Source organism: Cydia splendana, chromosome 25, assembly GCF_910591565.1.
Source record: "Cydia splendana chromosome 25, ilCydSple1.2, whole genome shotgun sequence".
In the NCBI taxonomy this organism is placed as follows: Eukaryota; Metazoa; Arthropoda; class Insecta; order Lepidoptera; family Tortricidae; genus Cydia; species Cydia splendana.
In genome coordinates this window covers 10,418,339-10,441,643 of record NC_085984.1, presented here as the reverse complement: position 1 = coordinate 10,441,643, position 23,305 = coordinate 10,418,339, and the positions used below count along the sequence as shown (strand labels likewise).

The 23,305-nt window shown below is 39.4% G+C and overlaps 1 protein-coding gene across 1 annotated transcript; it reads left to right on the top strand.

Moving 5' to 3' along the window:
• Nucleotides 1–437: 437 nt before the first annotated feature.
• Nucleotides 438–16,039, top strand: LOC134802672 (homeobox protein zampogna-like). The gene is made up of 3 exons (XM_063775305.1): nucleotides 438–729; nucleotides 14,970–15,112; nucleotides 15,552–16,039. The coding sequence occupies exons 1-3, from the start codon at nucleotides 438–440 to the stop codon at nucleotides 16,029–16,031; spliced, it is 915 nt and encodes a 304-aa protein (XP_063631375.1). The 3' UTR covers nucleotides 16,032–16,039.
• Nucleotides 16,040–23,305: the final 7,266 nt, after the last annotated feature.

The following is a 23,305-nucleotide window of genomic DNA, read 5'->3' as shown; positions in this document are numbered from 1 at the left end:
TGGCTTGGACCAATTTGACAAAAACGCGTCGTTAGTTTGGGAGTAGTTTAAATTATTATCGCGTGTGAGACACTCGACACGGACTTCAAAGTTTCAAAACGGTGTGGGGATCTTTTATGTGAAGACGTGCGAGTGAGGGTGTTTGGAACTTTGGTCCTTAAAAAAATACCTACTATGTGTTAGTGCTAATGGTGAAACTGTGTGTAATACATGTAATAATTAGTCGATAATACTTAATAGAGTTACGTTTTTTATTGTCATATAAAAAGTGCAATAAACAAAGAGAAATCTATATTCTTAGGTGCTATATTTACGAACAATTACAACAAAAAAGTGATTTTAAAAGAAGCTATATTACAAATTACAACAGAAAAAGCAGAGAGTAGGTATATAGGACCTAACAACAAAAATACCCAAATTGTAAAAGTTACAATAAGATGGACCACACAGAAGAAATGGACGTCGAAAATGCAACAGAAAAGAATGAGAGAAAACTTCCCTTCTCAATAGAAAATCTCCTTTCAGACACATTTAAAACTAAAGATGTTGATACAAATAATGAACCTGGTGCAAGTGGTGATAATGATAAAGCTGTGTTTGATTATCCGAAATATAATAATGATATTGATGATAATGATAATGAGTCAGATGATGATAAAAGTGACGTTGATGTGGAGAGCTCGACAGATGCGCAGGAGTTGGATAAAGTTGCTGATTATCAACAATCAAGTGAGTAGCATCTATTTTACGGGGTAAAGTTAATTTAGTAAATCCCAAAAATAAAAATACTCTAATACTACAACGTAAAATAGTAAATTAATCAAACCGACACCTTAATTTTGTCTTGCTTGAAGTCGGTTTTTTCTATTGCAGTTATAACACCATTATAATTAAAACTACCGACTAGGCTAGGAGGCCGTCAAAACTGATGTGTCTTTCGGTTTTTCAGAGTCTGGAGATGTAACATTATTATTTGCTGGACTTGGCGGGGGCACTACCGTGCACTCAGATAAGCTAGGTTAGGTAAGGTCACTGTGGGCAAGTCCGTCTACAAGGCAAGTCCGTCAACATGTTATAACTTTTGAATTTGAAGGCGTATGCGACTTTGGAGTCCAGTCGATTAACCAGTTTTTCGCGCTACTTCCGTCACTGTAAAACAGATGGCGCTGTGACAACCAACTTCAGAGCAATCCGCCTCAACAAGTAATTTCGTGTTTTGAACTCGAAGTCATAGTGCGACAGCCGTTCGAAAAAAAAATGTTAAAAATAGTTTTTGAAAAGATTGTGCATCAGAAAGTAACTACGTAGGTAGCATAAGAACCAATTGTCTTTATTCTATTTTTAAAATATCAAAAATTAGCTTAGTTTTGTAATTATACGTTCCACAATTTATCATATTAAAATTTGACTAAGTTGGAAAGTCCGTCTATTATGTTCAAGGCAAGTCCGTCATATGCCGGACTTTCGTTAAATCAGAGATTACCAACTGTTTTTGCGACTTTAATATTATAACGATTTGATAAGGTATCAAAAAACCCTCCTGACTTTGCGCATGATGTTACTTTATTAAATTTTGATCTCAGTAAATTAAAAGAAACGATTAAAATTCATTTTATAATTACTATTGATCTTTTATTTCGGAAATCAAAAAAATAATTATGTTTAATTATTTGCCAAAAAAGGTTTACCACCCCATTTTGGTAGTATATGCCGGACTTGCCTTTGTTTTAGAAAAATGGTGTTTATTTCGAATCTAAACCCTATATTAACAAGTTTAAAATACACTTTTCATTGTCTTGATCCGTCCTTTTTAGGAATTTGACTACGAACATATACGCACCCATAGATTGGCTGATATCATAACTAGACGGACTTCCCTTAAACTGCACGGGAAGTCCGTCTACTCGCCGAATTTTAAAAAATGCCATTGTTTTTGCTTAATTTGTGCTTGAAATGATCTGTCACTAAGGCTAAACTATTAATTATTAAATTCTTCATCGTATGCGATTACAAGCAGTAACATAGGTGAATAATTAACGGAACTAGATCACTCCAAAGTCAAAAAAAAATAAAGTATGCCGGACTTCGCCACAGTGACCTTACTAGGTTTTCTTATATAGCGATCTTTGTATTATAATCGCTAAATAAATAATTCCCATCCATAAAATGCCTTTCGTCGAAGTGGAACTGAATGAAGACCAGAACTACCTTTGGCGAATCGCTCGTTGTCTTTGTTGGGTGCTTTTTAAGCAGTTTGTTTTCTTAAAAGTGCTTGAAGTGAAAATGTTAATTAAGAAAGAGCCCATCAACGTTCACACTAGCGCCACTGCTAAATAATCGTGATTATTTAAATTTAACGAAAGATATTTAAAAAAGGGGGCCGCTACGTACTGTATTTTTTATTTAAGTACCTTTTGAATACATCAAACTAGTTTTTATGTTGCTGGATTCGTCGAACTATGAACTCAAAACAAAAACGGCCGTTTTAACTTTGGACGCATAGATTGACGAATCCAATTATCCAGCAACATAAAAACTAGTTTGATGTATTCAAAAGGTACTTAAATACAAAATACAGTACTGTATTAATAAAAAATACAGTACGTAGCGGCCCCCTTTTTTAAATATCTTTCGTCAAATTTAAATAATCACGATTATTTAGCAGTGGCGCTAGTGTGCACGTTGATGGGCTCTTAAGAAACGTAGTCCTCCTTTAGAAATCGCAAAGATTACAGGTAGAGTGTCGTGGAACACTCGGTTGGAATGAAGTTAAGAAAGAGTAGTGACACTCGTGAGCTCGTCAGAAACTTCTACACAGAAGTTTTTTCGCCTATGGGATCATCCGCCAAGTCCGTACCGTGCGATAAGGAACTTCGTTCCAATAAAGTTTTTGAGAAACCAGTAGGTACTTTAACTTCAATTCAAAGTACATAACAAAGAAAAAGACCAGGCAAAGTGGAGAAGATTGAGCAGGAAAGCGGACCCTGGCGCTAGGCCTGGAAAACGCTAGGTTGAAGAAGAAGAAGGAACAAAGAAAATGATGTACCATCACGCTCCGCGATTTTTGTGCCCTTTAGGGTCCTATTAGATAAATATATTCAACACTTAACGCTATGAAATGTCCGATTTAGCTATTACTCTAAAAATAAATGGATCAACAATCACAGAGCGTGACTGCTGTACATCATATGATTAAAAAAAATAACTTGTAGGAAAAGCAGACTGAACTAAATATATCTGTCCAGCTTTTCAAATCTTGTTAAATTTCCAGATTAGATATCTCTCATATCTCAAAAACATGAAATCAAGAAAAGAGCGCGTACCTACCTAACTCTTACTAAGAAGAGCGCGTACCTACCTAACTCTTAAGCCGGCAACACACTAGAGTTAGACCAAGAAAAGTCTGCAGCGGATTTGATACCCCACGCAATGCAAGTCTTATTTATAAGTACGTCATAATTTCATAGAAGTTTGACGTTTAAAATAACACTTGCACTGCGAAGGCTATCAAATCCGCTGCAGACTTTTCTTGGTATGACTCTAACAACCCCTTTGGTGTGGCAGGTGTCCATTGAATTGTTTTCTACAAAATTTTAATTATTTGGACTTACAATTGATCGTTATTATACTTATTTACTCCGTTGCCTCTGTACTGATGTGATCCAAAATGAGACTTACTTGGCCTCCGATATGAGGTCTGTCAATTGTTGACTCGTAGTTCACCCAGATCTACAGGACCTCCAGTGGTGGATTTGCAGTCTTTGCCGCCCCAGGCCCTGTAGTAAGTACTAGCCGCCCCTAATATCTCAGGACCCACCATATAGAGACTGCAGCCCCTAATATCTGGCCGCCCTATAGGCCCGGGCCTACGGGCCTTAAGGGAAATCCGCCACTATGTCGCTCTGCGATACCGCGAAAAACGAATCGAAATTCGCTCTTGTATACTCGAGCCATGGAGACAAGCGCTGGTGGCCTAGCGGTAAGAGCGTGCGAGACAAGCGCTGGTGGCCTAGCGGTAAGAGCGTGCGAGACAAGCGCTGGTGGCCTAGCGGTAAGAGCGTGCGAGACAAGCGCTGGTGGCCTAGCGGTAAGAGCGTGCGACTTTCAATCCGGAGGTCGCGGGTTCGAACCCCGGCTCGTACCAATGAGTTTTTCCTGGAACTTATGTACGAAATGTCATTTGATATTTGCCAGTCGCTTTTCGGTGAAGGAAAACATCGTGAGGAAACCGGACTAATCCCAATAAGGCCTAGTTTCCCCTCTGGGTTGGAAGCAGGGCCGGATTAACCCTAAGTCAAAGTAGGCAACTGCCTAGGGGCCCCGCCTCGGCTAGGGGGCCCCGGATTCTAAGCGCGCACCAAATTTTTTTTTCCATAGGGTAAAAATTCATGAGTAAATTTTTTATTCTTATAATAATGAGTATGCTTTGTTATTGTTTTTTTTCGATCCATTCTTTAAATTAATGAAATACTGTAATAAGATTGAAGCAATACGTTACAGTTTACGGGGCGTATTCTGCGTACCTGTTGTAATAATAGGGGTTTTCAGGAAAAATGGTTCACTTTTGTTCGAACAACCAACAACTTTTGCATTATTTCGACTCAGAATCACGACGACTATTTATTAAAACAAAGAAAAAGAAAGAAGACGAACGTGTCCCCAGGTTTACATAGGAATGCTCGACCTTCAGCCTCCCTTTTTAGGGTTCCGTACCCAAAGGGTAAAACGGGACCCTATTACTAAGACTTCGCTGTCCGTCCGTCCATCCGTCCGTCCGTCCGTCCGTCCGTCTGTCACCAGGCTGTATCTCACGAACCGTGATAGCTAGACAGTTGAAATTTTCACAGATGATGTATTTCTGTTGCCGCTATAACAACAAATACTAAAAACAGAATAAAATAAAGATTTAAATGGGGCTCCCATACAACAAACGTGATTTTTGACCAAAGTTAAGCAACGTCGGGAGTGGTCAGTACTTGGATGGGTGACCGTTTTTTTTTTTTGCTTTTTTTTCGTTTTTTTTTTGCATTATGGTACGGAACCCTTCGTGCGCGAGTCCGACTCGCACTTGCCCGGTTTTTTACCTCAATTTACCATTGGTTTGTGTTCCACATCTCCTCTACTTCATAGCTTAGCCTTTGGCCTCGCTGCGCTAAGCTCGGCCTGCGGTCTCGCTTTTTAATACAATGGACATTGGTTCGTGTTTGTGCTCAACTATTTATCCTGAAGCCTGATGAAGCAAGACTTTGATTTCGCATGAAAGCTCGCCGCACTGGGGCACTTCGGACTTTTAGGCCCAGATGAAGATCGATACCCGGCCTTTTAACACGCTTTCACAATTTGCGATATTGTTAACGAAAAATTTCGCGCTCGCTACGCTCGCGTATATTTTTAGTTTCTTAGTTGATCCTGTATCATCTACATGTTAGCTTGACTGGTGAATGAATAGAGTTAGGCCAAGAAAAGTCTGCAATGATTTTGACAGCATACGCAGTGCAAGTGTTATTTATACGTCATAATTTCATAGAAGTTTTTAAGTTTAAAATAACACTTGCAGTGCAAGTGCTATCAAAATTGTTGCAGGCTTATCTTGGTCTAACTCTAGTAATTTAAGTAGTTTTAACATATGGAAATTCTTTATTATTAGGTTGATTCGGCGTTTGGTCTTATGGTCGGACAATCGCTGTTCAGCCTCGCAAAATATTAACTATTGAGAAAATCAACTTTGCGGCACTAGTTGAACTTAGCCTTCAGCCTCGCTTAAAATTTGCCATTAGAGGTAGATAGGAAAGTGACGCTGAAGCTCACATCGTTGGTATTCCACTGGGAATTGGCCTTAAGCCTAAAGGGCTCTCCCCACACTTGACGCGAGACGGAATCAGCAAAAACCGATAGAATAAAGCTTTATGTCCACGCAATAAGAGCGCAAATGACATCGTACGATTTGGATCGGCTCGGCCGACGCCTGAAGATTAAAATTAAAAACGCAAACTTATTTCCCTGTACTGAATATGCTGTGTGCAGAATTGACTGTAGGGGGCCCCGAGCGTCGCACTGCCTAGGGGCCCCGACATGCTTAATCCGGCCCTGGTTGGAAGGTCAGATGGCAGTCGCTTTCGTAAAAACTAGTGCCTACGTCAAATCATGGGATTAGTTGTCAAGCGGACCCCAGGCTCCCATGAGGCGTGGCAAAATGCCGGGATAACGCGAGGAAGAAGAAGATACTCGAGCCATGGCGAGACAGATAAAAAAGAGTTTCTATTTTCGTTTTTCGGCCTAGGTTAGGTTAGGTTAGAATGTTTTCAGGGACACACTGCACAAATCATCTCTGATGGACGGACTGACAGACACACACAACTCTCACATCACAAAGTGATCCTATAAAGGGAATAGAATACATAGAATAGAATAAAAAAATATTTTATATAGGTTTTAAGTTACAGAATTATGGCCCGCCAAGTGCAAGCAGAATTATTTTACATAATGTCTTATTAGGTATCAAAAAGATCATAGTAGGGTCCGTTTTCTCTTTTTGAAGTAGGTACGGAACACGAACCCTATCAAGAAATAGATAGTAATTCTCAAATAACACATTTTATAAAAACGCTGTAATTTTACACTTAAAAATGGGAATAAAAAATCTTACGACACTTCGCGCCTTCGCGGACCATTTCCCGTCGCGCTACGCGGACGCGGCGCGGTGACTAAACGACGTCTTTATTTTATTTGAAAACTGATCCGAAAGAGGCATTCATGTTTAATAATACTTAATTTGATTTAACTTAAGATAAAAAAAACTTACCTAAAACCATTCTGTTCTAAAACAAAAATAATCACACACGAAAATACATAATCAATGCGAGACTGCGAGTCAAACTCGCGCCGCGAGGATTCAAACGAAAGTTTTTATTTCTTACTTTTAGTCCAACTTATTACCGGTTTAACCAAGTTAACCAAATCCCACCAAAAACATTTTCATGTAAAATGTTGCTAAGACTAAACCATAAGGCTCTGTTAGTCGTGGCACTGTCCAAAAGTTATTAGATCTCTTGTAGAGCCAAGCTTCTAACTCTACAACCCCTAACTTCACAAACTCTACACATTAGTCAAAATATGAGGCTTCGCCGTTTTCGGCGTTTTCTATGCTTAACAAGTCCACTATTAACATCATATCCCGAGAGTTTGTTTATCTGGTGTATCCAAACCCAAGTTATGAGGGTTCAAAAAAAAAAACGACGAAGCGCTTCGAGAAAAGGTAGGTACTACCTACTAGGTAGTGCCCTTGCGCTTCGCTTTGCTCGTCTTGGCGGGGGCACTACCGTGCCCCCAGATCAATTCCTTTTTTTAATTTTCTTTGAAACTGTTCTTTTTTGTTTTTAGAGCTTATAAATAAGTACTAGTGATCGGTAACAACGTTTTAATTTCATGGCAGCGTTATTGAGTTAAAGGAATCTGTAAAGTAAAATTAGTGATTGCGGTTCGCTTTGCTCGTTTTGTCAGGGACACTACCGTGCCCCCAGATCAGAAAGATATGGCAGGAAGTGTGCGGCGAAATAGTATCGGACGACTTTCAAGCTAATGAGTGGCAAAGCGTCCATAGAACTCGATTCCCACCAGCTTGCCTAATTTATAGTCAGTTAAGTACTTTCAATGTGGATGAATGTGGTTAATTAAATGAAAACCAAATTAGCTTCGGCACCACTGCTGGCAGAGCCAATAGGGAGTATTACTGCAATGTTCTGCCGCCAGAGTGCAGCACTATTTGTTTTGTAAACCATAGAGTAACTTATACATACTAGGCCTTAAACAGTTTTTTGACAAGTTTTCACTATGACATTGATGCATCAAGGCGGTTTGTTTACAGGTGGCCTACCGAGAAACGCGAAAATCGAAATTCCTTTATCTGCCTCTTTATCGATCGAATAGGCAAGAATGATATAAGACAGGCAGAAACCGAACTTTCGACTGTCGTGTTTCACGGTAGGCCATGTGATTGACCTAGTGACGCCCTCTACACAGTTTTGCGTAATATTTAGGGATGTACCGACTAGTCGCCGACTAGTCGGGAAAGCCGACTATCCGGCCACATTTGTAGTCGGCGATTAGTCGGCGACTAGTCGGCAAAAATGGCCGATTAGTCGGCACTTTATTAGTGAAAGAAAAACAGAAAAAAAAGAAATCAACAGTCAATATTTACCATATGTTTTATGTTTATTTTACTAAAATACCTATTCAGGGTGCATACGAAAACTTTTGTTCATATAATTGACCGTTTGATCGTTATCATATGTTGGTGGGATCTTGTTTTTCTCTACAGGGGCCCGATTTTTGAATTTTGACCGCTATATTTCGTGTATTTCGTTCAATAATATCTCCACTACTATATAGGCATTTAAATTCTACGAATAGAATTGAAAACGAGTGGTCAATACCACTCGATTCCATATTTCTATCGCTCGTATTTCAAAAATTAGCAATTCGCCGTTTTCCACCGATTTTCGAGTGACGAAGTCGAGCAATCGAAATTCAAAAATCGCTCCCCAGGTCGATCTCAACTGATTCTCGTGTAATTTCATGTGCAAGTTCGATAGTTAATTTTTTTTATTATTATTCAGTTTCTGTTTTTTTTTAATGGTCGAGCCATGAGGAACTAATTATGTTATTGCAAAATTTAGAGACTTAGGGCACGTTGCTCGTATAAAGACGCTGACCACAGGGGATAGGTTCTTAACTGGCGACTACTTACGGGAAATAGAGCCTTGGAAATACCTCCTACAAGCTGTACTGACGGTCTGCTCAGGATCGCAAAATAAAAGAACTAAAGACAGAAATTGAACGAGGATTCTTGTGATAGGTCTTTGAACCTGTAGAAAAACACCTTTTAGCCAAGCAAGATATGATGAATAGCGCAACCAAAGGAGCAAAACTATTGTTTTTCACCTGAACTTATACGAAACTAATGATCTGGCCAACTAGCCGACTAGTCGGCCGACTAATCGGCCATTCGAGCGCCGATTAGTCGGCCAAATCAATAGTCGGTACATCACTAGTAATATTCCCTATTACGCCTATCCGGAACACCACGCTGCGCTCCAGAACACAAGTCATCGATGTAACTCGGAAAGCGGCTAAGCTGAAGTGGGACTGGGTTGGCCATGTCTGTCGTATGCCGAGTGAGCTGTGGGCCAAGATTACCACAGAGTGGCAGCCCAGCTCAAAACGGGGATTTGGCAGACCACGTCGGCGATGGCGAGACGAGCTAGACTCCTTTTTAAAAGAATGGCCGAAGACTGCTCAAAACTGGGAAGACTGGAAAAAACGGGGGGAGGCCATTGCCCAGCAGTGGGACACAACAGGCTCTCAATAATAAATTCCCTATTACGAGTTATACTCAAGTTAGGGAAATATGTATATAATTGCACCGGTCTCTCGCACAACTTGTATGGCGAAGAGAACCAAAACATAATTCTTCAGCTAGGTACCTATATCGCTAAAGCAGAGACACTTTCCACATAGATTGTTGTACATTGACCTGCCTGTTTGCTATCTCTATTGCACGCGCATATAATTATATTGGTGTCTCGCCCATGATGCCGGTTGTCAAAGTCACTGTGCGAGCGTGACAGCAATATAAAAATGCGAGTGCAATAGAGATGTCAACAGCCCGGTCAATGTACGAAAATCTATATGGAAAGCGTCTCTTCTTTACCTAAATATTTCTACTTTTTAATAGACTCCAATTTTGACAAACATACAAATAATATTAAGATGAATAACGATATCCTAAAACATTATTCGAACTCTGACAGTTGTACAACATTTTAAAGATACTGGCCACTACCGCTTTCATGTTTCTAACCATAGACAATTTTTCTTTTTCCACCGTAATTACGGGGGGAGTTAACGAGACGCGAGATTTATCTGCGTGGAACGGATTTAGAAAATGAGACATCAACTTACGTGTGTGCGTGGAACGATTCAAACGGCTAATTTGAGTTTGGAACGATATCTGTGGAGTTTGGATTGCTAATTGACCGTTTCTTTTATTTTTTGCCATTTTTAGGGTTCCGTACCCAAAGGGTAAAACGGGACCCTATTACTAAGACTTCGCTGTCCGTCCGTCCGTCCGTCCTTCCGTCCGTCCGTCCGTCCGTCCGTCCGTCCGTCCGTCCGTCTGTCACCAGGCTGTATCTCACGAACCGTGATAGCTAGACAGTTGAAATTTTCACAGATGATGTATTTCTGTTGCCGCTATAACAACAAATACTAAAAACAGAATAAAATAAAGATTTAAATGGGGCTCCCATACAACAAACGTGATTTTTGACCAAAGTTAAGCAACGTCGGGAGTGGTCAGTACTTGGATGGGTGACCGTTTTTTTTTTGCTTTTTTTTTGTTTTTTTTTATATGGTACGGAACCCTTCGTGCGCGAGTCCGAATCGCACTTGCCCGATTTTTTTATATATTGTGACCTTTTTTGCACTTTTGTGTTATTTCTAGTCAGGATTGCGAGCAAAGAATATAATACTCAATTGCGAGCCCTTTTCATCCTTATAGGAGAAAAAAAGTGTCCTAAAATTTCCATAAATTTTTCAAACTTATTTCCTTTTTGTTACCGCCAACCGCCATACAAAGTATATGGGGAAATGGTAACACAATAGGAAAAAAATCTGGGACATTGTTTTATCCCATTAGGATCGATTCGATCGCTTGCTCCTAAACGACCTACCACGGGCAATAAATGGCGCAAGTATATACATGTACGCCGACGATGTCACAGCCGTGGTGAGCACGCCATCTGCACGAGAGTTGGAGGGAGCTCTTAACAGCGTTGTGGGGCAGCTACAGGACTGGTTTAAGTCGAACGGCTTAGCACTCAACAAAGAGAAAACGTGCTTTATCACGTTCAAACTCAATGGGCATCCAACACGGAACCTGAAGGTAAGTGCGGGCGATGCCCAGATACAGCATGTGACGTGCACGCGTCTCCTCGGCTTCTACCTTGATGGCGCCCTGGTGTGGGACACTCACATAGATGAGATGTGCGGCCGGCTCGGGAGCGCATGCTTCGCGCTGCGGCGGCTGGCGAGCACAGCCGGGCGAGCGACGGTGCGCGAATGTTATTTCGCAACGGTCCACTCGCTGCTAACGTACGGCACCGAGCTATGGGGCCGATCCTCGGAATGGCAGCGAGTGTTCTCGATGCAAAAGAGAGCAGTTCGAGCGATGGCCGGCGTGTCTGGAGACGCCTCAGCACGCGAGCTGTTTAAGGAATTTCATATACTACCCCTGCCTTGCTTATATCTGTACCAAGTGGCCGTGTTCACTTATGGACACATCGATGAATTCAAGCGCAGGGGTACGAATCCAAATTATGGCTTGCGCAGCAATAAACACGAAGATAGACTAAGTACAATCTCGCACAAACTTGCCAAAACGGAAAAATCCGTATACTACCTGGGCCCCTCCGTGTATAATCGGTTGCCGGTCAAGGTAAGAAATGCAGCATCCGTCCAAAGCTTTAAAATTAGGCTGAAGACATGGCTCGAGGAAAATAATTTCTATAATTACCAAGATTTTTTCAATCTACCTCTTGCATTATAATAATAAAAACTAATGTAATTAAGTATGTATCAAATATACAAAATGTAAAATAATCCCATTATGTATTGACCTATAACTGTGTGTTATGAATAATAAATTTCATTTCAATTTCATTTCATTTCATTTCAATTTCATTTCAATTTCATTTCAATTTCATTTCATTTCGAAAGAGCTCGTGATTCTGAGTAGAAATAACACAAAAGTGGCAAAAGAGATCAAAATATATAAAAATGGCAAAAAATAAAAGAAACGCTCAATTAATAAAGTACATTTCATGTGCTATTTGTATTAAAAAATGCCGCAACCGAATACAGAACCTCCACCATCTTGAGATTTAAGTCTATCGAAGTCGAAGATACTATAGTATGTGCGAAAAGAGAAGAGTCGTGGAATGCATGGGACCCAATACTTTCTCTTTTCGAACAGACTTTATCCCAAATGTTTTCCCAACTGTAAATTTAACAGACTTCAATAGCGCCACTACCACTATCTGTCACAATCTGGGGGTCTACCGCGAAACAAGAAAATCGAAATTTCTTGATCTAACCTCTCTATCACTCTTGCATATTCGAGCGATAAAGAGGCAGATAACAAAATTTCGATTTTCGCGTTTACCGGTAGGCCCTTGTTAACAAACCGCCTTGATGCATCAATGTCATATTTTATTGTCTGTGAAAACTTGTCAATAAACAGTTTAAGGCACATCAGTATGTATAAGTTAGTCTATGAAGTTACTGGAGTCGGTAGTGCTGCACTCTGGCGGCAGAACATTGCAGTAATGTCCCCTATTCCATCTCAAGATGGTGGAGGTTCTGTAAATCAGCATTTTTTACCATCGGTGATAGCGATTTACAACTACACAGACAGAAAGCATTTGAAGAGGAAGTCATTTGAATAAAAAATATAAATTTACAATATTTTCGAGCTAGATTGCAGTTTAAATGCAGGAGCTGCAAATACCAGCATACTCAGGTATTCCAGCTCAAAGAGATCACGCATTTGAAAAAATCAGCTGCAAACATAGATGGACTTTTTCACTCCATGCGTGTGAAAGATAGTTTTTTTTTGGTAAACTAACCAGAAAATATCCAATCCAGTCAAAAACTACTGACCGAAAAAAACTGTTAAAGTCGCCTTTATTGCCACCAGCTCGTAAATAAATTAAATGCCCGCGTTTTTTTCTCAAATTGCTAGTTAGCACGAGTTATTGCCGTTGGAAACTGTTTATATTTTCAGAAAGTTTATTAGGTATCAAGAACATGTTCTCACAGACGTTTGATTTCTAACAATCGTGCTAATAATTCGCTTTTCAGCTTTGATCGTCTTGATTGACGGAATTATAAAAAGTCTTTTTTTTTTAATACATTTTCAAAAGATAAGTTTATTGTCCGCGAACGTCGTAAATATACACAAATATTTCATTCACCGTTATAAATAACGACTTAATTTATCTTTGAATTGTTAAAACAATCGTACAAAACCCGTCAGTTGACACTTGACGATAAATTGATGTTAATTGGCCTACCCCTGCCCGAGAAATCTCAGGAACGCTTCTCCACCACTTCAAACTCGCAAATGTCTATTTCTAAACGCTAATTAATCTACACACAACATTATTGCTCTTGGCATAATAGATCGATTCCAAAGTCTTAAATGAAACGGAACGCAATTAAAAAACATATAAGTCACCGGATATTCAGTTTTTACAACTTTTTAAAACGTTTTAAAGTCAAACGACGCTCATTAAATCATATTGAAACTGAAATACAACCCGTTTTAACATATGTTCTTTGAAATTTCTTTAACGATCGCGAGATCTAATAAATCGTCTCCACATTCATTCTGACCGTCTACAACAAAAGCAAATCACTTGTAAAATTAGAAATCACACAATCTTCAACCTTGTTCCTTATGTATAGAGTACAGCGACATTTTTTTAGTCTTCATCGTGACGTTGGCGCGATGTGTATTTTGGCGGGATAATTAGGATGCGTTCACGTTAAACGGCGGCGCTCTATCCAAGATGGCGCTGTCGGTAGTCGAATGACATAGTGATTTATTGCCTCTAATTACTCAAGGAGAGGTGTTTATTGAAAATAACTGCGCGGCGACGACACGCCGTGTCCGTCCTGTCTGCCCGGAGTTAGTAATTGGCCGGGACAATAATAACGTTGTAATGATCTCTCAAACGGTTCCTAATTTTTAGGAAAAAGAAAGAGAATGCTGAAGAGAATGGCTTTCAGCTGTAAATAAACGGAAAAAGGACTTCACTTTATAAACCACTTAGAAACTAATAATCTACGCATCACTAGCTGCTTTGTGTCAGCTGTGTTCTCCTCTTACTTAACCGTTATAATAATCGTCATAATATCTGGGAGACCGAGCTTTGCTCGGAAAACATATAAAAACTCAAAAATGCGCGTTTTCCCAGAGATAAGACCTAGCTAGATTGATTTTTCGCCCCCGGAAACCCCCATATTGCAAATTTCATCGAAATCGTTAGAGCCGTTTCCCCGAAATATATAAATACAAATAAATATATAAGAATTGCTCGTTTAAAGATATAAGATTAGATTTATAATATCTATAAAACTATCCTTTGTCATCACCCCACCCTTGGTCGGAAATTTTAACTTTAAAAGACAGCAATGGTGACTTTTCTACAAAGATAAGCACCTAAGTCTAGTGCGTTTCAGAACCAATATCATTGGGTAGTCCTTGAAAAATTCTAAAATTAGTTACCTGCTTCAAAAAAATCTGAATAATGATTAATGAGCCCAGGTATTTATTGGCAACAATTTTCTGTAAAGTGTTAACTCGTTGACATTTGCACGGAGTAGACATTTGGTTGGTTGGCTTGAAATCAAAAGCCTAGTCCAAAATATTCAAGGTATGCTATGCTAGGAAGCGATAAGGCAGAACTACACACGACAGTTCGATTGCACCAATTTGTCCGACCGATTTGTCATTTTAGTACAAAAGCAGGATGATTGGATACTAAGATCAATGGTGGAGAATACCGAATACCGTCAATCACAGGGGTGCCCAAACTGTGCGCCATGGCGCCCTGGGGCGCCGTAGACAGTAGAGAGGGGGCAGTAGAGGGGAGTTTTAAACTTGCAAGTGCGCCGCGGACTGAAAAAGATTGGGAACCCCTGGTCTATCAGGTAAGACTGAAGGTCGCTATGCAGAAGGAGTGAAGCTCTTCCTTTCTGACTGTGACTGAGCGACATACGTATAGCTACAAATAAGAGAGTTCTTGCCCTATGACAGTCATCCCGACAAAAAAAATATGCTGGTGCACATTGACGGTAACTGCGTAATACAATAAAGCAAGTATTCAATAAAACTAATTTGTTCGCAGGCTCCTCCAGAGGCAAGCGCGCGCGCACCGCGTTCAGCGCGCAGCAGATCAAGAGTCTAGAAGCAGAGTTCGAGAAAAACCGGTACCTGTCCGTCGCGGCCCGCGGACGTCTGGCGCGGCAGTTACGGCTGACAGAGACCCAGGTATTTGCGTTCGATCTCTTCTCCTTCATCTTCAGCCAGTATTTGCCCACTGATGCATACCTACGCCTATCCAATGTCCCTCCAAGCCTCAGAGAGGGCCTGCAATCTTTTTTATGTCATCCTCTCATCTGATTGGAGGTGTGTGGTCCGGTCTTTTAGAATGGAGCCTCCACGCTGGGACACGCTTTCTCCACCTCCTACCAACTCACCATCCAAGGCAGTTACGACTAATAGGCCAATTAAATTAAATCCATAAAAAGCGTTTTGAATGAATTCCCAGCAAGTTGGAAATAGTTTTAATACCTTCATTTGGTTAAATGTGTGTAATCCGAGTTTCGCAATCCCAACTATTAGGCTCCAGAAAGGGCAGAATGTATACCTCTGTTTTCGTTTTTTAAGTTTTCATTATTCTTTTAGTAAATAATAATTTCACTTGCAGATCAAAATCTGGTTCCAAAACCGACGCACGAAATGGAAACGCAAGTACACCAACGACGTAGAACTATTGGCGCAGCAATATTACAGCAGCCTCGGCATCGTAGCCCCCCGGCCGATGTTCGTAGGCGACCGATTATGGATCTTTAACTACCCTAACAGAATCCCACCAACACAACAACAACAGTGGATGAAATCTATTAACAACATCACGCAACCACAGATACAAAGAAGCTTACCTTTTAAACCGGAAGTGCCTTTTTTGCCACAATATCCGAACGAACGCTTCTTTCCTGAACGCAGCCTTTTGACAGCACCTGTCAAAATTCCCGCGCAACCTCGCCTTTTGCCGCGCGAAGTTTATAGCAACATGGCGACTGCCCAAAGAAGTATGGACGTTTATAAGAATAATATTTTAAGTCATAGTCCTACTCAGGAGAATGTTGATCATTTGAGGAGGTTAGAGGAGAATTTTAGCATCTAAATATAGAAATTTGAAGCAAGGTCAGCCAAAGCAATTGCAATTACTTAGGGCAAAAAGCAACTATGTAGGTACTCTAAAAGTACAAGGAGTCTAGTCCAGTACTAGATCCACATTCATAGCACACTCACTAGTCAAGAGAGTTCATCACCCATGGCATAAGAGCTCTAGACTCTAGAGCACTCTAGAGTCTAGTCTAGACTTACTATTCTTCATGTATTTGTAGCATTCGTCCCATAGTTGTAATTGCTCTGCCTGAACTTACCAAAGTATTTACCAAATATTTTCTTAATTTTAATAAGTGCAATTTTTTCGCGATTATTTATGTACATATTATAAACATTATAACCATAAAATAACAGACGAATACCAGTGTCACTTTGTAATAAATTTTAGGTCCGAAGTGTTCTTATTTATCTTTGTAAATAAATAAATTCGTCATGCACGAGTCGACACTTTTATTTTCACCACACCCGCTCAGGGGCCTTACCATGATGTCCTTATTGCGATTCTGTTTAGGACCTACTGAATCGCTAAAGGACGGAACTATATGTATAACTAAACTACTAACTAAACTATAACTTATATAGCTCCGTCCTTTAGCGATTCTGTATGTCCCAAACAGAATCGTAATAAGGACATCATGGTAAGGCCCCAGGAAGGCTCTTGAAATCTTGAAACCCAGAAGGGTTTTGAAATCAGTGGGCAACTTTGAGTTGAGACAAAATTTAATTTGAAGTCGCTCACATTATAACGGAATTTCTAGCGATTGTTTTGTAAGACACCTAAATATTTATAAGCACCTTTTTTGCAGATTACAGTGAAAATCACTTATTTACATACAAGATAGGTATATACAGTGGTACTACTAAAATAAATTAATAACTAGCATTCATTTTAAAACTTGTTTGCCTCTCATGCTTTGAAACCCTCGCATTACTCAATATTCGTCCTATTTGAGAATGTTTCACTCAGAAAGGATTTAATGATACATATAGGTATAGTGGTGCTGGCGTCGAATGGCAAAGGTCAGTTGGACGGAGAAGAAAACAGACGAAGAGGTCTTACGCAAGGTAGGAGAGAAGAGGAGTTTGTTGAGAACCATTGAAAACAGAAGAGGAAAGATGCTTGGACACCTGCTACGACACGACGAATTTATCAGAAATATCATTGAAGGGAGAGTTGAGGCAACGAGGCGGAGGGGGAGACCAAGGAGAACGTACATAGATCAAGTAAAGGAAAAGCTCAACGTCGTGTCACAGTATAATAAATAGTACTAACGTACAGTATGGACACTCCCTGCCTCCCGTTGAAAGTGCCGCCCACCCGCTGTCGGTTACCTCTCAGCCCAAGTAGCACAGATTAGCTGTATAGCAGCCGCATAATGAGGTACGAATACGCTTGAAGCTGGAATATAAAAGCTGCATAAGAGCTGTATAAGCGTCTTTTCAGCTTTTATAACTCTTAAATGGGCACAAATTATGCAGCCTTAAGTTCACATAGCTACTTAAGAGCGTTGTAGCAGCAATTTAACGGAATTATAAGGGGTAACAGGAGTTATAAGAGGTGTATATTGACTGGGTAAGAGACCACCAGTTACCCTTTATTCAGCTAATATGTCACATGTGCGCCCTAATACCGGGAAAGATTGACGTTGGGCTGAATAAAAGATAATTAATAACATACTTTTACACCTCTGCCTTAAAAATCAGCTATTAAATTTTGTATAGTGACGACGAACGCAGAGGTGAACATATTTATATTGAAGCAAAAACGTTAAGCGCAACGACACCATAAGTCATTTTGTTAAAGTGTTTAGTTAAATGTTTGTACATGATCTTTTGTATATTAAAGCGAGAAAGATGTTTGGGAATGCAAGTTTATTGACATTATATATATACATTATCTAAGAAAATTTCAGTGCGCCACGAAAATAATCAGTATTTATTTAAATTAATGATATAAATAAGCTATGTGTAAAAACTATTTCAGTGGTTTGGACAGAATTATGAGATAAAAAGTTAATAATACGTTATAGGAAGTACTAAACTAATGATTTAGGTTAAGAACTCAGGCACAAAACCTTATTGTTACCCTTAAAAGTTGGAAAAGCAATTTCAATTTTGTAGGTTATATACAATAAAATGGCGGTCAATGTTAAAAAGCAACGCGAACCGTTAAAATTCTTATATGCAGCATACGACTGTTATATATCTGATAAAGATACTTAAGTGAACCACTATAAAGTCCAAGTCATTATTTCGATACACTAGTGAACCTCTAAACAGTTATAAGGCATCTTGTGAACGTTTTAACAGCCGCTATGCAGACAGTCCCAATGGCAGTATAATAGGCTGCTTAGCGGTAAACATGTTCAGCGCTAAGCCGTATTATGCGCCACATGTGTTCGATTATACGTCTATTGGTTTCATAATAGTTCACTCGTTCTCCCTTATAATAAGTCAGCGAAATAAAAGCTGCTTTAGCGGTAAACATGTTCAGCGATAAGCTGTATTATGCGCCCCATGTGTTCCATTATACGTCTATTGGCTTCATAATAGTTCGTTCGTGCTTCCTCAAAAAGTCAGAATAATAAAAGCTGCTTAGCGGTAAACATGTTCAGCTATAAGCTGTATTATGCGCCCCATGTGTTCCATTTATACGTCTATTGGCTTCATATTAGTTCACTCGTGCTCCCTTAAAAGTCAGCGTAATAAAAGCTGCTTAGCGGTAAACATGTTCAGCGATAAGCTGTATTATGTGCCACGTGTGTTCCATTATACGTCTATTGGCTTCATAATAGTTCATTCGTGCTTCCTTAAAAAGTCAGCGTAATAAAAGCTGCTTTAGCGGTAAACACGTTCAGCGATAAGCTGTATTATGTGCCACATGTGTTCTATTATACGTCTATTGGCTTAATATTAGTTCACTCGTGCTCCCTTAAAAGTCAGTGTAATAAAAGCTGCTTAGCGGTAAACATGTTAAGCGACAAGCTGTATTATGTGCCACATGTGTTCCATTATACGTCTATTAGCTTCATAATAGTTCACTTGTGTTCCCTTAATAAGTCAACGTAATAAAAGTCCACAATTACCTCCTTATACAGCACATGGCGTAATTTTATCCACTAAACAGACCTTATAACGGTTAAAGCATTTGATAACCCTTAAAGCTGTATAGGGTCGTAGCAAATATACCTTTATATCACTCTTTGCGTATTAATGGTAGTTTTCAGAGCCGTAATGCAGCTTTTAATCAGCCCTAAGCTATATAAATATCACTGAGATCTATTATACAGCTGTAGGACCACGAGTGTGCTCTTATAAGTGTCTTAATACGCACAGAGCGTTAGATAGAACTAAAAGTGAGTACTTATAGAGCTATCTGTGCTACTTGGGAGTTACCGGCTGGCAAGGACGCGACGACGCGGTGCGCAGAGCGGAGGCCACGTAAAATATTAAACAAATAAGTATTTACAAATCCTTTTGTAATGGGCGTGTGTTGTGCTGTGTACGGTTGTTTAAGCTCTATAAACGACAAAACGGCACCGTCGCGCCGCCGCCGCGCGCGCGCCGGCCCACAGCTGCCGCACAGCGCGCTAAGTTATTCATTGTTTGTTGTTATTTCCCTCACGGCGGTGAACATTATGCCGCCTTGCAAACCTTTTTTGATTCCACGTCCGATTTTATAATTAATAATCCAAACGATAGTTACATAATTCTAGGCGATTTTAATATTAGTCATGCCGTTTGGACACCTGTTAATGGAAGCTTAACTATTGATACAAACAACAATGCGACTGCAACCTTACTCACCGATTTCTTAAACCTCTCGGGTTTAAAACAGTTTAACTGGTGCCCGAATGTAAACAATCGGATCTTAGACCTAGTGTTAAGCGATTTGTCTTGCTCTATTACGCATTGTACGACGCCACTAACCCCTGAGGACTCCCATCACAAATCTCTCGACATTGATATCAAGATTTCCTTTCTTTCGGCCGCACATGATCCCCCTAGAGAGAAATTGCTTTTTTATGCTGCAAATTACGAAAAAATGCGTGACGCTCTCTCTTCCACTAACTGGACCCTGATGCAAAATATGAATACGGAACAGGCTACCACTTATTTTTACTCAATCTTGAACACTCTTATAAAAAAGTATGTTCCTCTTAGTAAGACAAACTGCTCTAGTAATCGTCCCCCCTGGTACACCCGGGCGTTAGTGAAATTAAGTCGAGAAAAACGTAAAATGCACACCAGGTGGAAAACTTACAAAAACCCTTTAGATTATCTTTCTTTCAAGTTATTAAGAACAAGAGAACACAAAATGGAACTGGATTGCTATAATTCATATATATCTTTTGCCGAGAAAAATATTCGAAATTGTCCTAAATATTTTTGGTCTTTTATTAAATCAAAGTTTTCCGCAAACAAAACCCCAGACTGTATGTATTATGGAAGCAACTCCTCTACTGACAGCGAGACAGTAGCTAATTATTTTAATGATTATTTCCATTCAGTTTTTGTTAAAGGTACCGTGCACCCAGTCTCTCCTAATTCTTACACAAACAATAGTCCGGTAGATATCTCTTCGATTAACATAAATAAAACACTTGTCCTTAAACATCTCCAACAGGTTAATACAAATAAGGGAGCGGGTCTCGACCGTATTCATCCTATTTTAATCTCTCGCTGTAGTAAGGAATTGGCTACTCCTCTCACTATTATTTTCCGTAAATCGTTATCCGAGGGTTGTTTCCCTTCTGTTTGGAAAACGGCTTTAATAACACCAATACACAAAAGCGGAGATAAACATGATGTGACACAATACAGACCCATATCTAAATTATGCATATTTGGCAAAATTCTTGAAAAAATAGTGACCTCCGAATTGGCAAGTTGTATCATTCGTATAATTTCTCCTGACCAACACGGTTTTCTTCGTGGCCGTAGTGTCGACACGAATCTCATTACCTTCACAGATTTTATTCTGAACGCTATTGACAACGGTCATCAGGTTGACGCCGTGTATACCGATTTCTCAAAAGCTTTTGATAAAATTAACCATACTATGTTATTACACAAATTATACGAACTCGGTATACACGGCGATCTCTACAGGTGGATTGAATCCTATATCCAAAACCGATGCCAGGCGGTATCACTGAGGGGCTATACTTCCAGATACTTAACCATTGATTCAGGGGTCCCTCAAGGCTCTCATTTAGGACCGCTGTTATTTATCCTATATGTTAACGACATGGGTTCATCGTTTTCTAGTTCTAAACATCTAGTCTATGCAGACGACACAAAAATTTACAAAATCATAGAAACAAAGAACGACTGCCTGGACATGCAACGTGATCTTGATAGCTTTGCCACATATTGCGGTTATAACCAATTACTTCTAAACCCTGACAAATGCAACTGTATTACTTTCACTCGTAAACGTAGTCCGCTTCTTTTCAATTATAATTTTTCAGGAAAGGTCATAAATAGAGTCACAAAGATTCGAGATCTTGGCATTATTTTAGATTTTAAGCTCAATTTCATTTCACACATAGACCACATCACCACGAAGGCCTACAAGAAATTGGGTCTGATACTTAGACTATCTCACCCATTTAAAGATCCAAACACCTTAAAAGTATTATACTCCTCTTATGTTCGCAGCATTTTAGAATTCGGTAGCGTTGTCTGGACCCCTCAATATACCGTTCATATAAAAAGAATTGAAAAAATTCAAAACAAGTTATTAAAGTCGCTCCACTTCCGCCACGGTTTAAACATGTCAGAGAATAGCACACACCGTCGTGGTCTTGGGCCACTAGAAAAAAGACGTGTATTTATAGATCAAATGTTTCTTTATAAACTCCTAAATAGCCTCATTGATTCTCCCACTCTTCTTGAAAAAATTGTTTTTAAGTTGCCGCGTCGTATTCCCACTCGTCACCCCCAAACATTCCATATCAGCTTTTGTAGTTCTAATTTCGCCAAAAATACTTTCTTTAGACGAGCCTGTCAAAATTATAATGTTAACTTCATAAATCTAGATATCTTCTCATTGTCTTTCGGTAAATATAGTAGTGGTCTGCGGAGCCAAATATTTCCATAACAGTTTAATGTTATTACATACTTAGTTAAAAAAAAAAAAAAAAAGTCATAGTTTTACAGTCTTATGAAATGTATGTACTTACGTCTGTAAGCATGATCGATACTTGGTACTTTATGAGTTGTGTATCCAATTGTTACTTCTGTGCATCTTCCTACTTATAGGCAGAACCGAACTAGCCCTGTTTCTACTTATTATCAATATCATTATTTTATATTTAATGGAACTATAGGTCTTTATTGTATATCTGCAAGCTTAAACATATTTGTATGCGACTGTTTGTTTCCTAAATAAATTAAAAAAAAAAAAAAAAAAAAAAAACTAAAAGAAAGTTCCACAGATTCCCATTGTATGAATCGAGGCAAGTACATACCCAGTTATTTTTAAAGTGTTTTATGTTTTAGTAGAATACCAACTTACAATAGGTACTTATGTTTAGTATTTCTTTTACCCTATCTGTTTTAGACCTAAACCTATCAGATCACACTGAAAACAACACAATATCTATATGAACAAAAAATCATGTTTTCAACTTACGTAATATTTTGGTGGCCAGAATTTCCTTACAAAAATTTTGTTACTTCGTTTATACTGATTCAAAATAGGAAACTTGTATAAATCGAGCTTAGATACCCACCTTACTTCCTAATTCGCGTAATGAGTTTTGGGTCATTGAGGTCATCGAACTTGTCAACAAAATGGCGGGAACCCTAGCACGTCTTAACTCACTCACACAAGCATGGTACGCGTTCACCTACACGAGCTTAGACTGTGTGCGTAGGAACGCGTTTGTTTCATACATTTGATCGCCAGTGTCCGGGGTGTGGTCGTGTCCTATCAGGCTGTCTAGGAGAAGGCAGAGGACCGACATGCATGGAAAACGCTCCACCGTCAAGAGTCTAACTCTTAAATAAATGATGATGATGATAGGTATAGTAAAAACTACTCTATGTCCTTTCCCGGACTTCAAACTTTTTTACGTAACCGCGTCGATGGCAAATAAGCATACGGCCCCGATGGTAAGCGGTCACCATAGCCTATGGATGATAAAGGTAAATAGCAAAATCTTCCTTATTGTAAGATGGATTGGAAAAGTATCGCAATCTCCATAGTCTATCCTACACTGGCTACACTTTACCACAAGTGTCTCAAAACTAAAATGGCCA

What these genes read in the sequence shown, in the direction of transcription:
- LOC134802672 (XM_063775305.1), top strand. Translation starts at nt 438, where the DNA reads ATGGACCACACAGAAGAAATGGACGTCGAAAATGCAACAGAAAAGAAT. An exon ending in TGCTGATTATCAACAATCAA is followed by an intron (nt 730 to 14,969) that starts GTGAGTAGCATC and finishes ATTTGTTCGCAG; the next exon opens with GCTCCTCCAGAGGCAAGCGC. An exon ending in TACGGCTGACAGAGACCCAG is followed by an intron (nt 15,113 to 15,551) that starts GTATTTGCGTTC and finishes TTTCACTTGCAG; the next exon opens with ATCAAAATCTGGTTCCAAAA.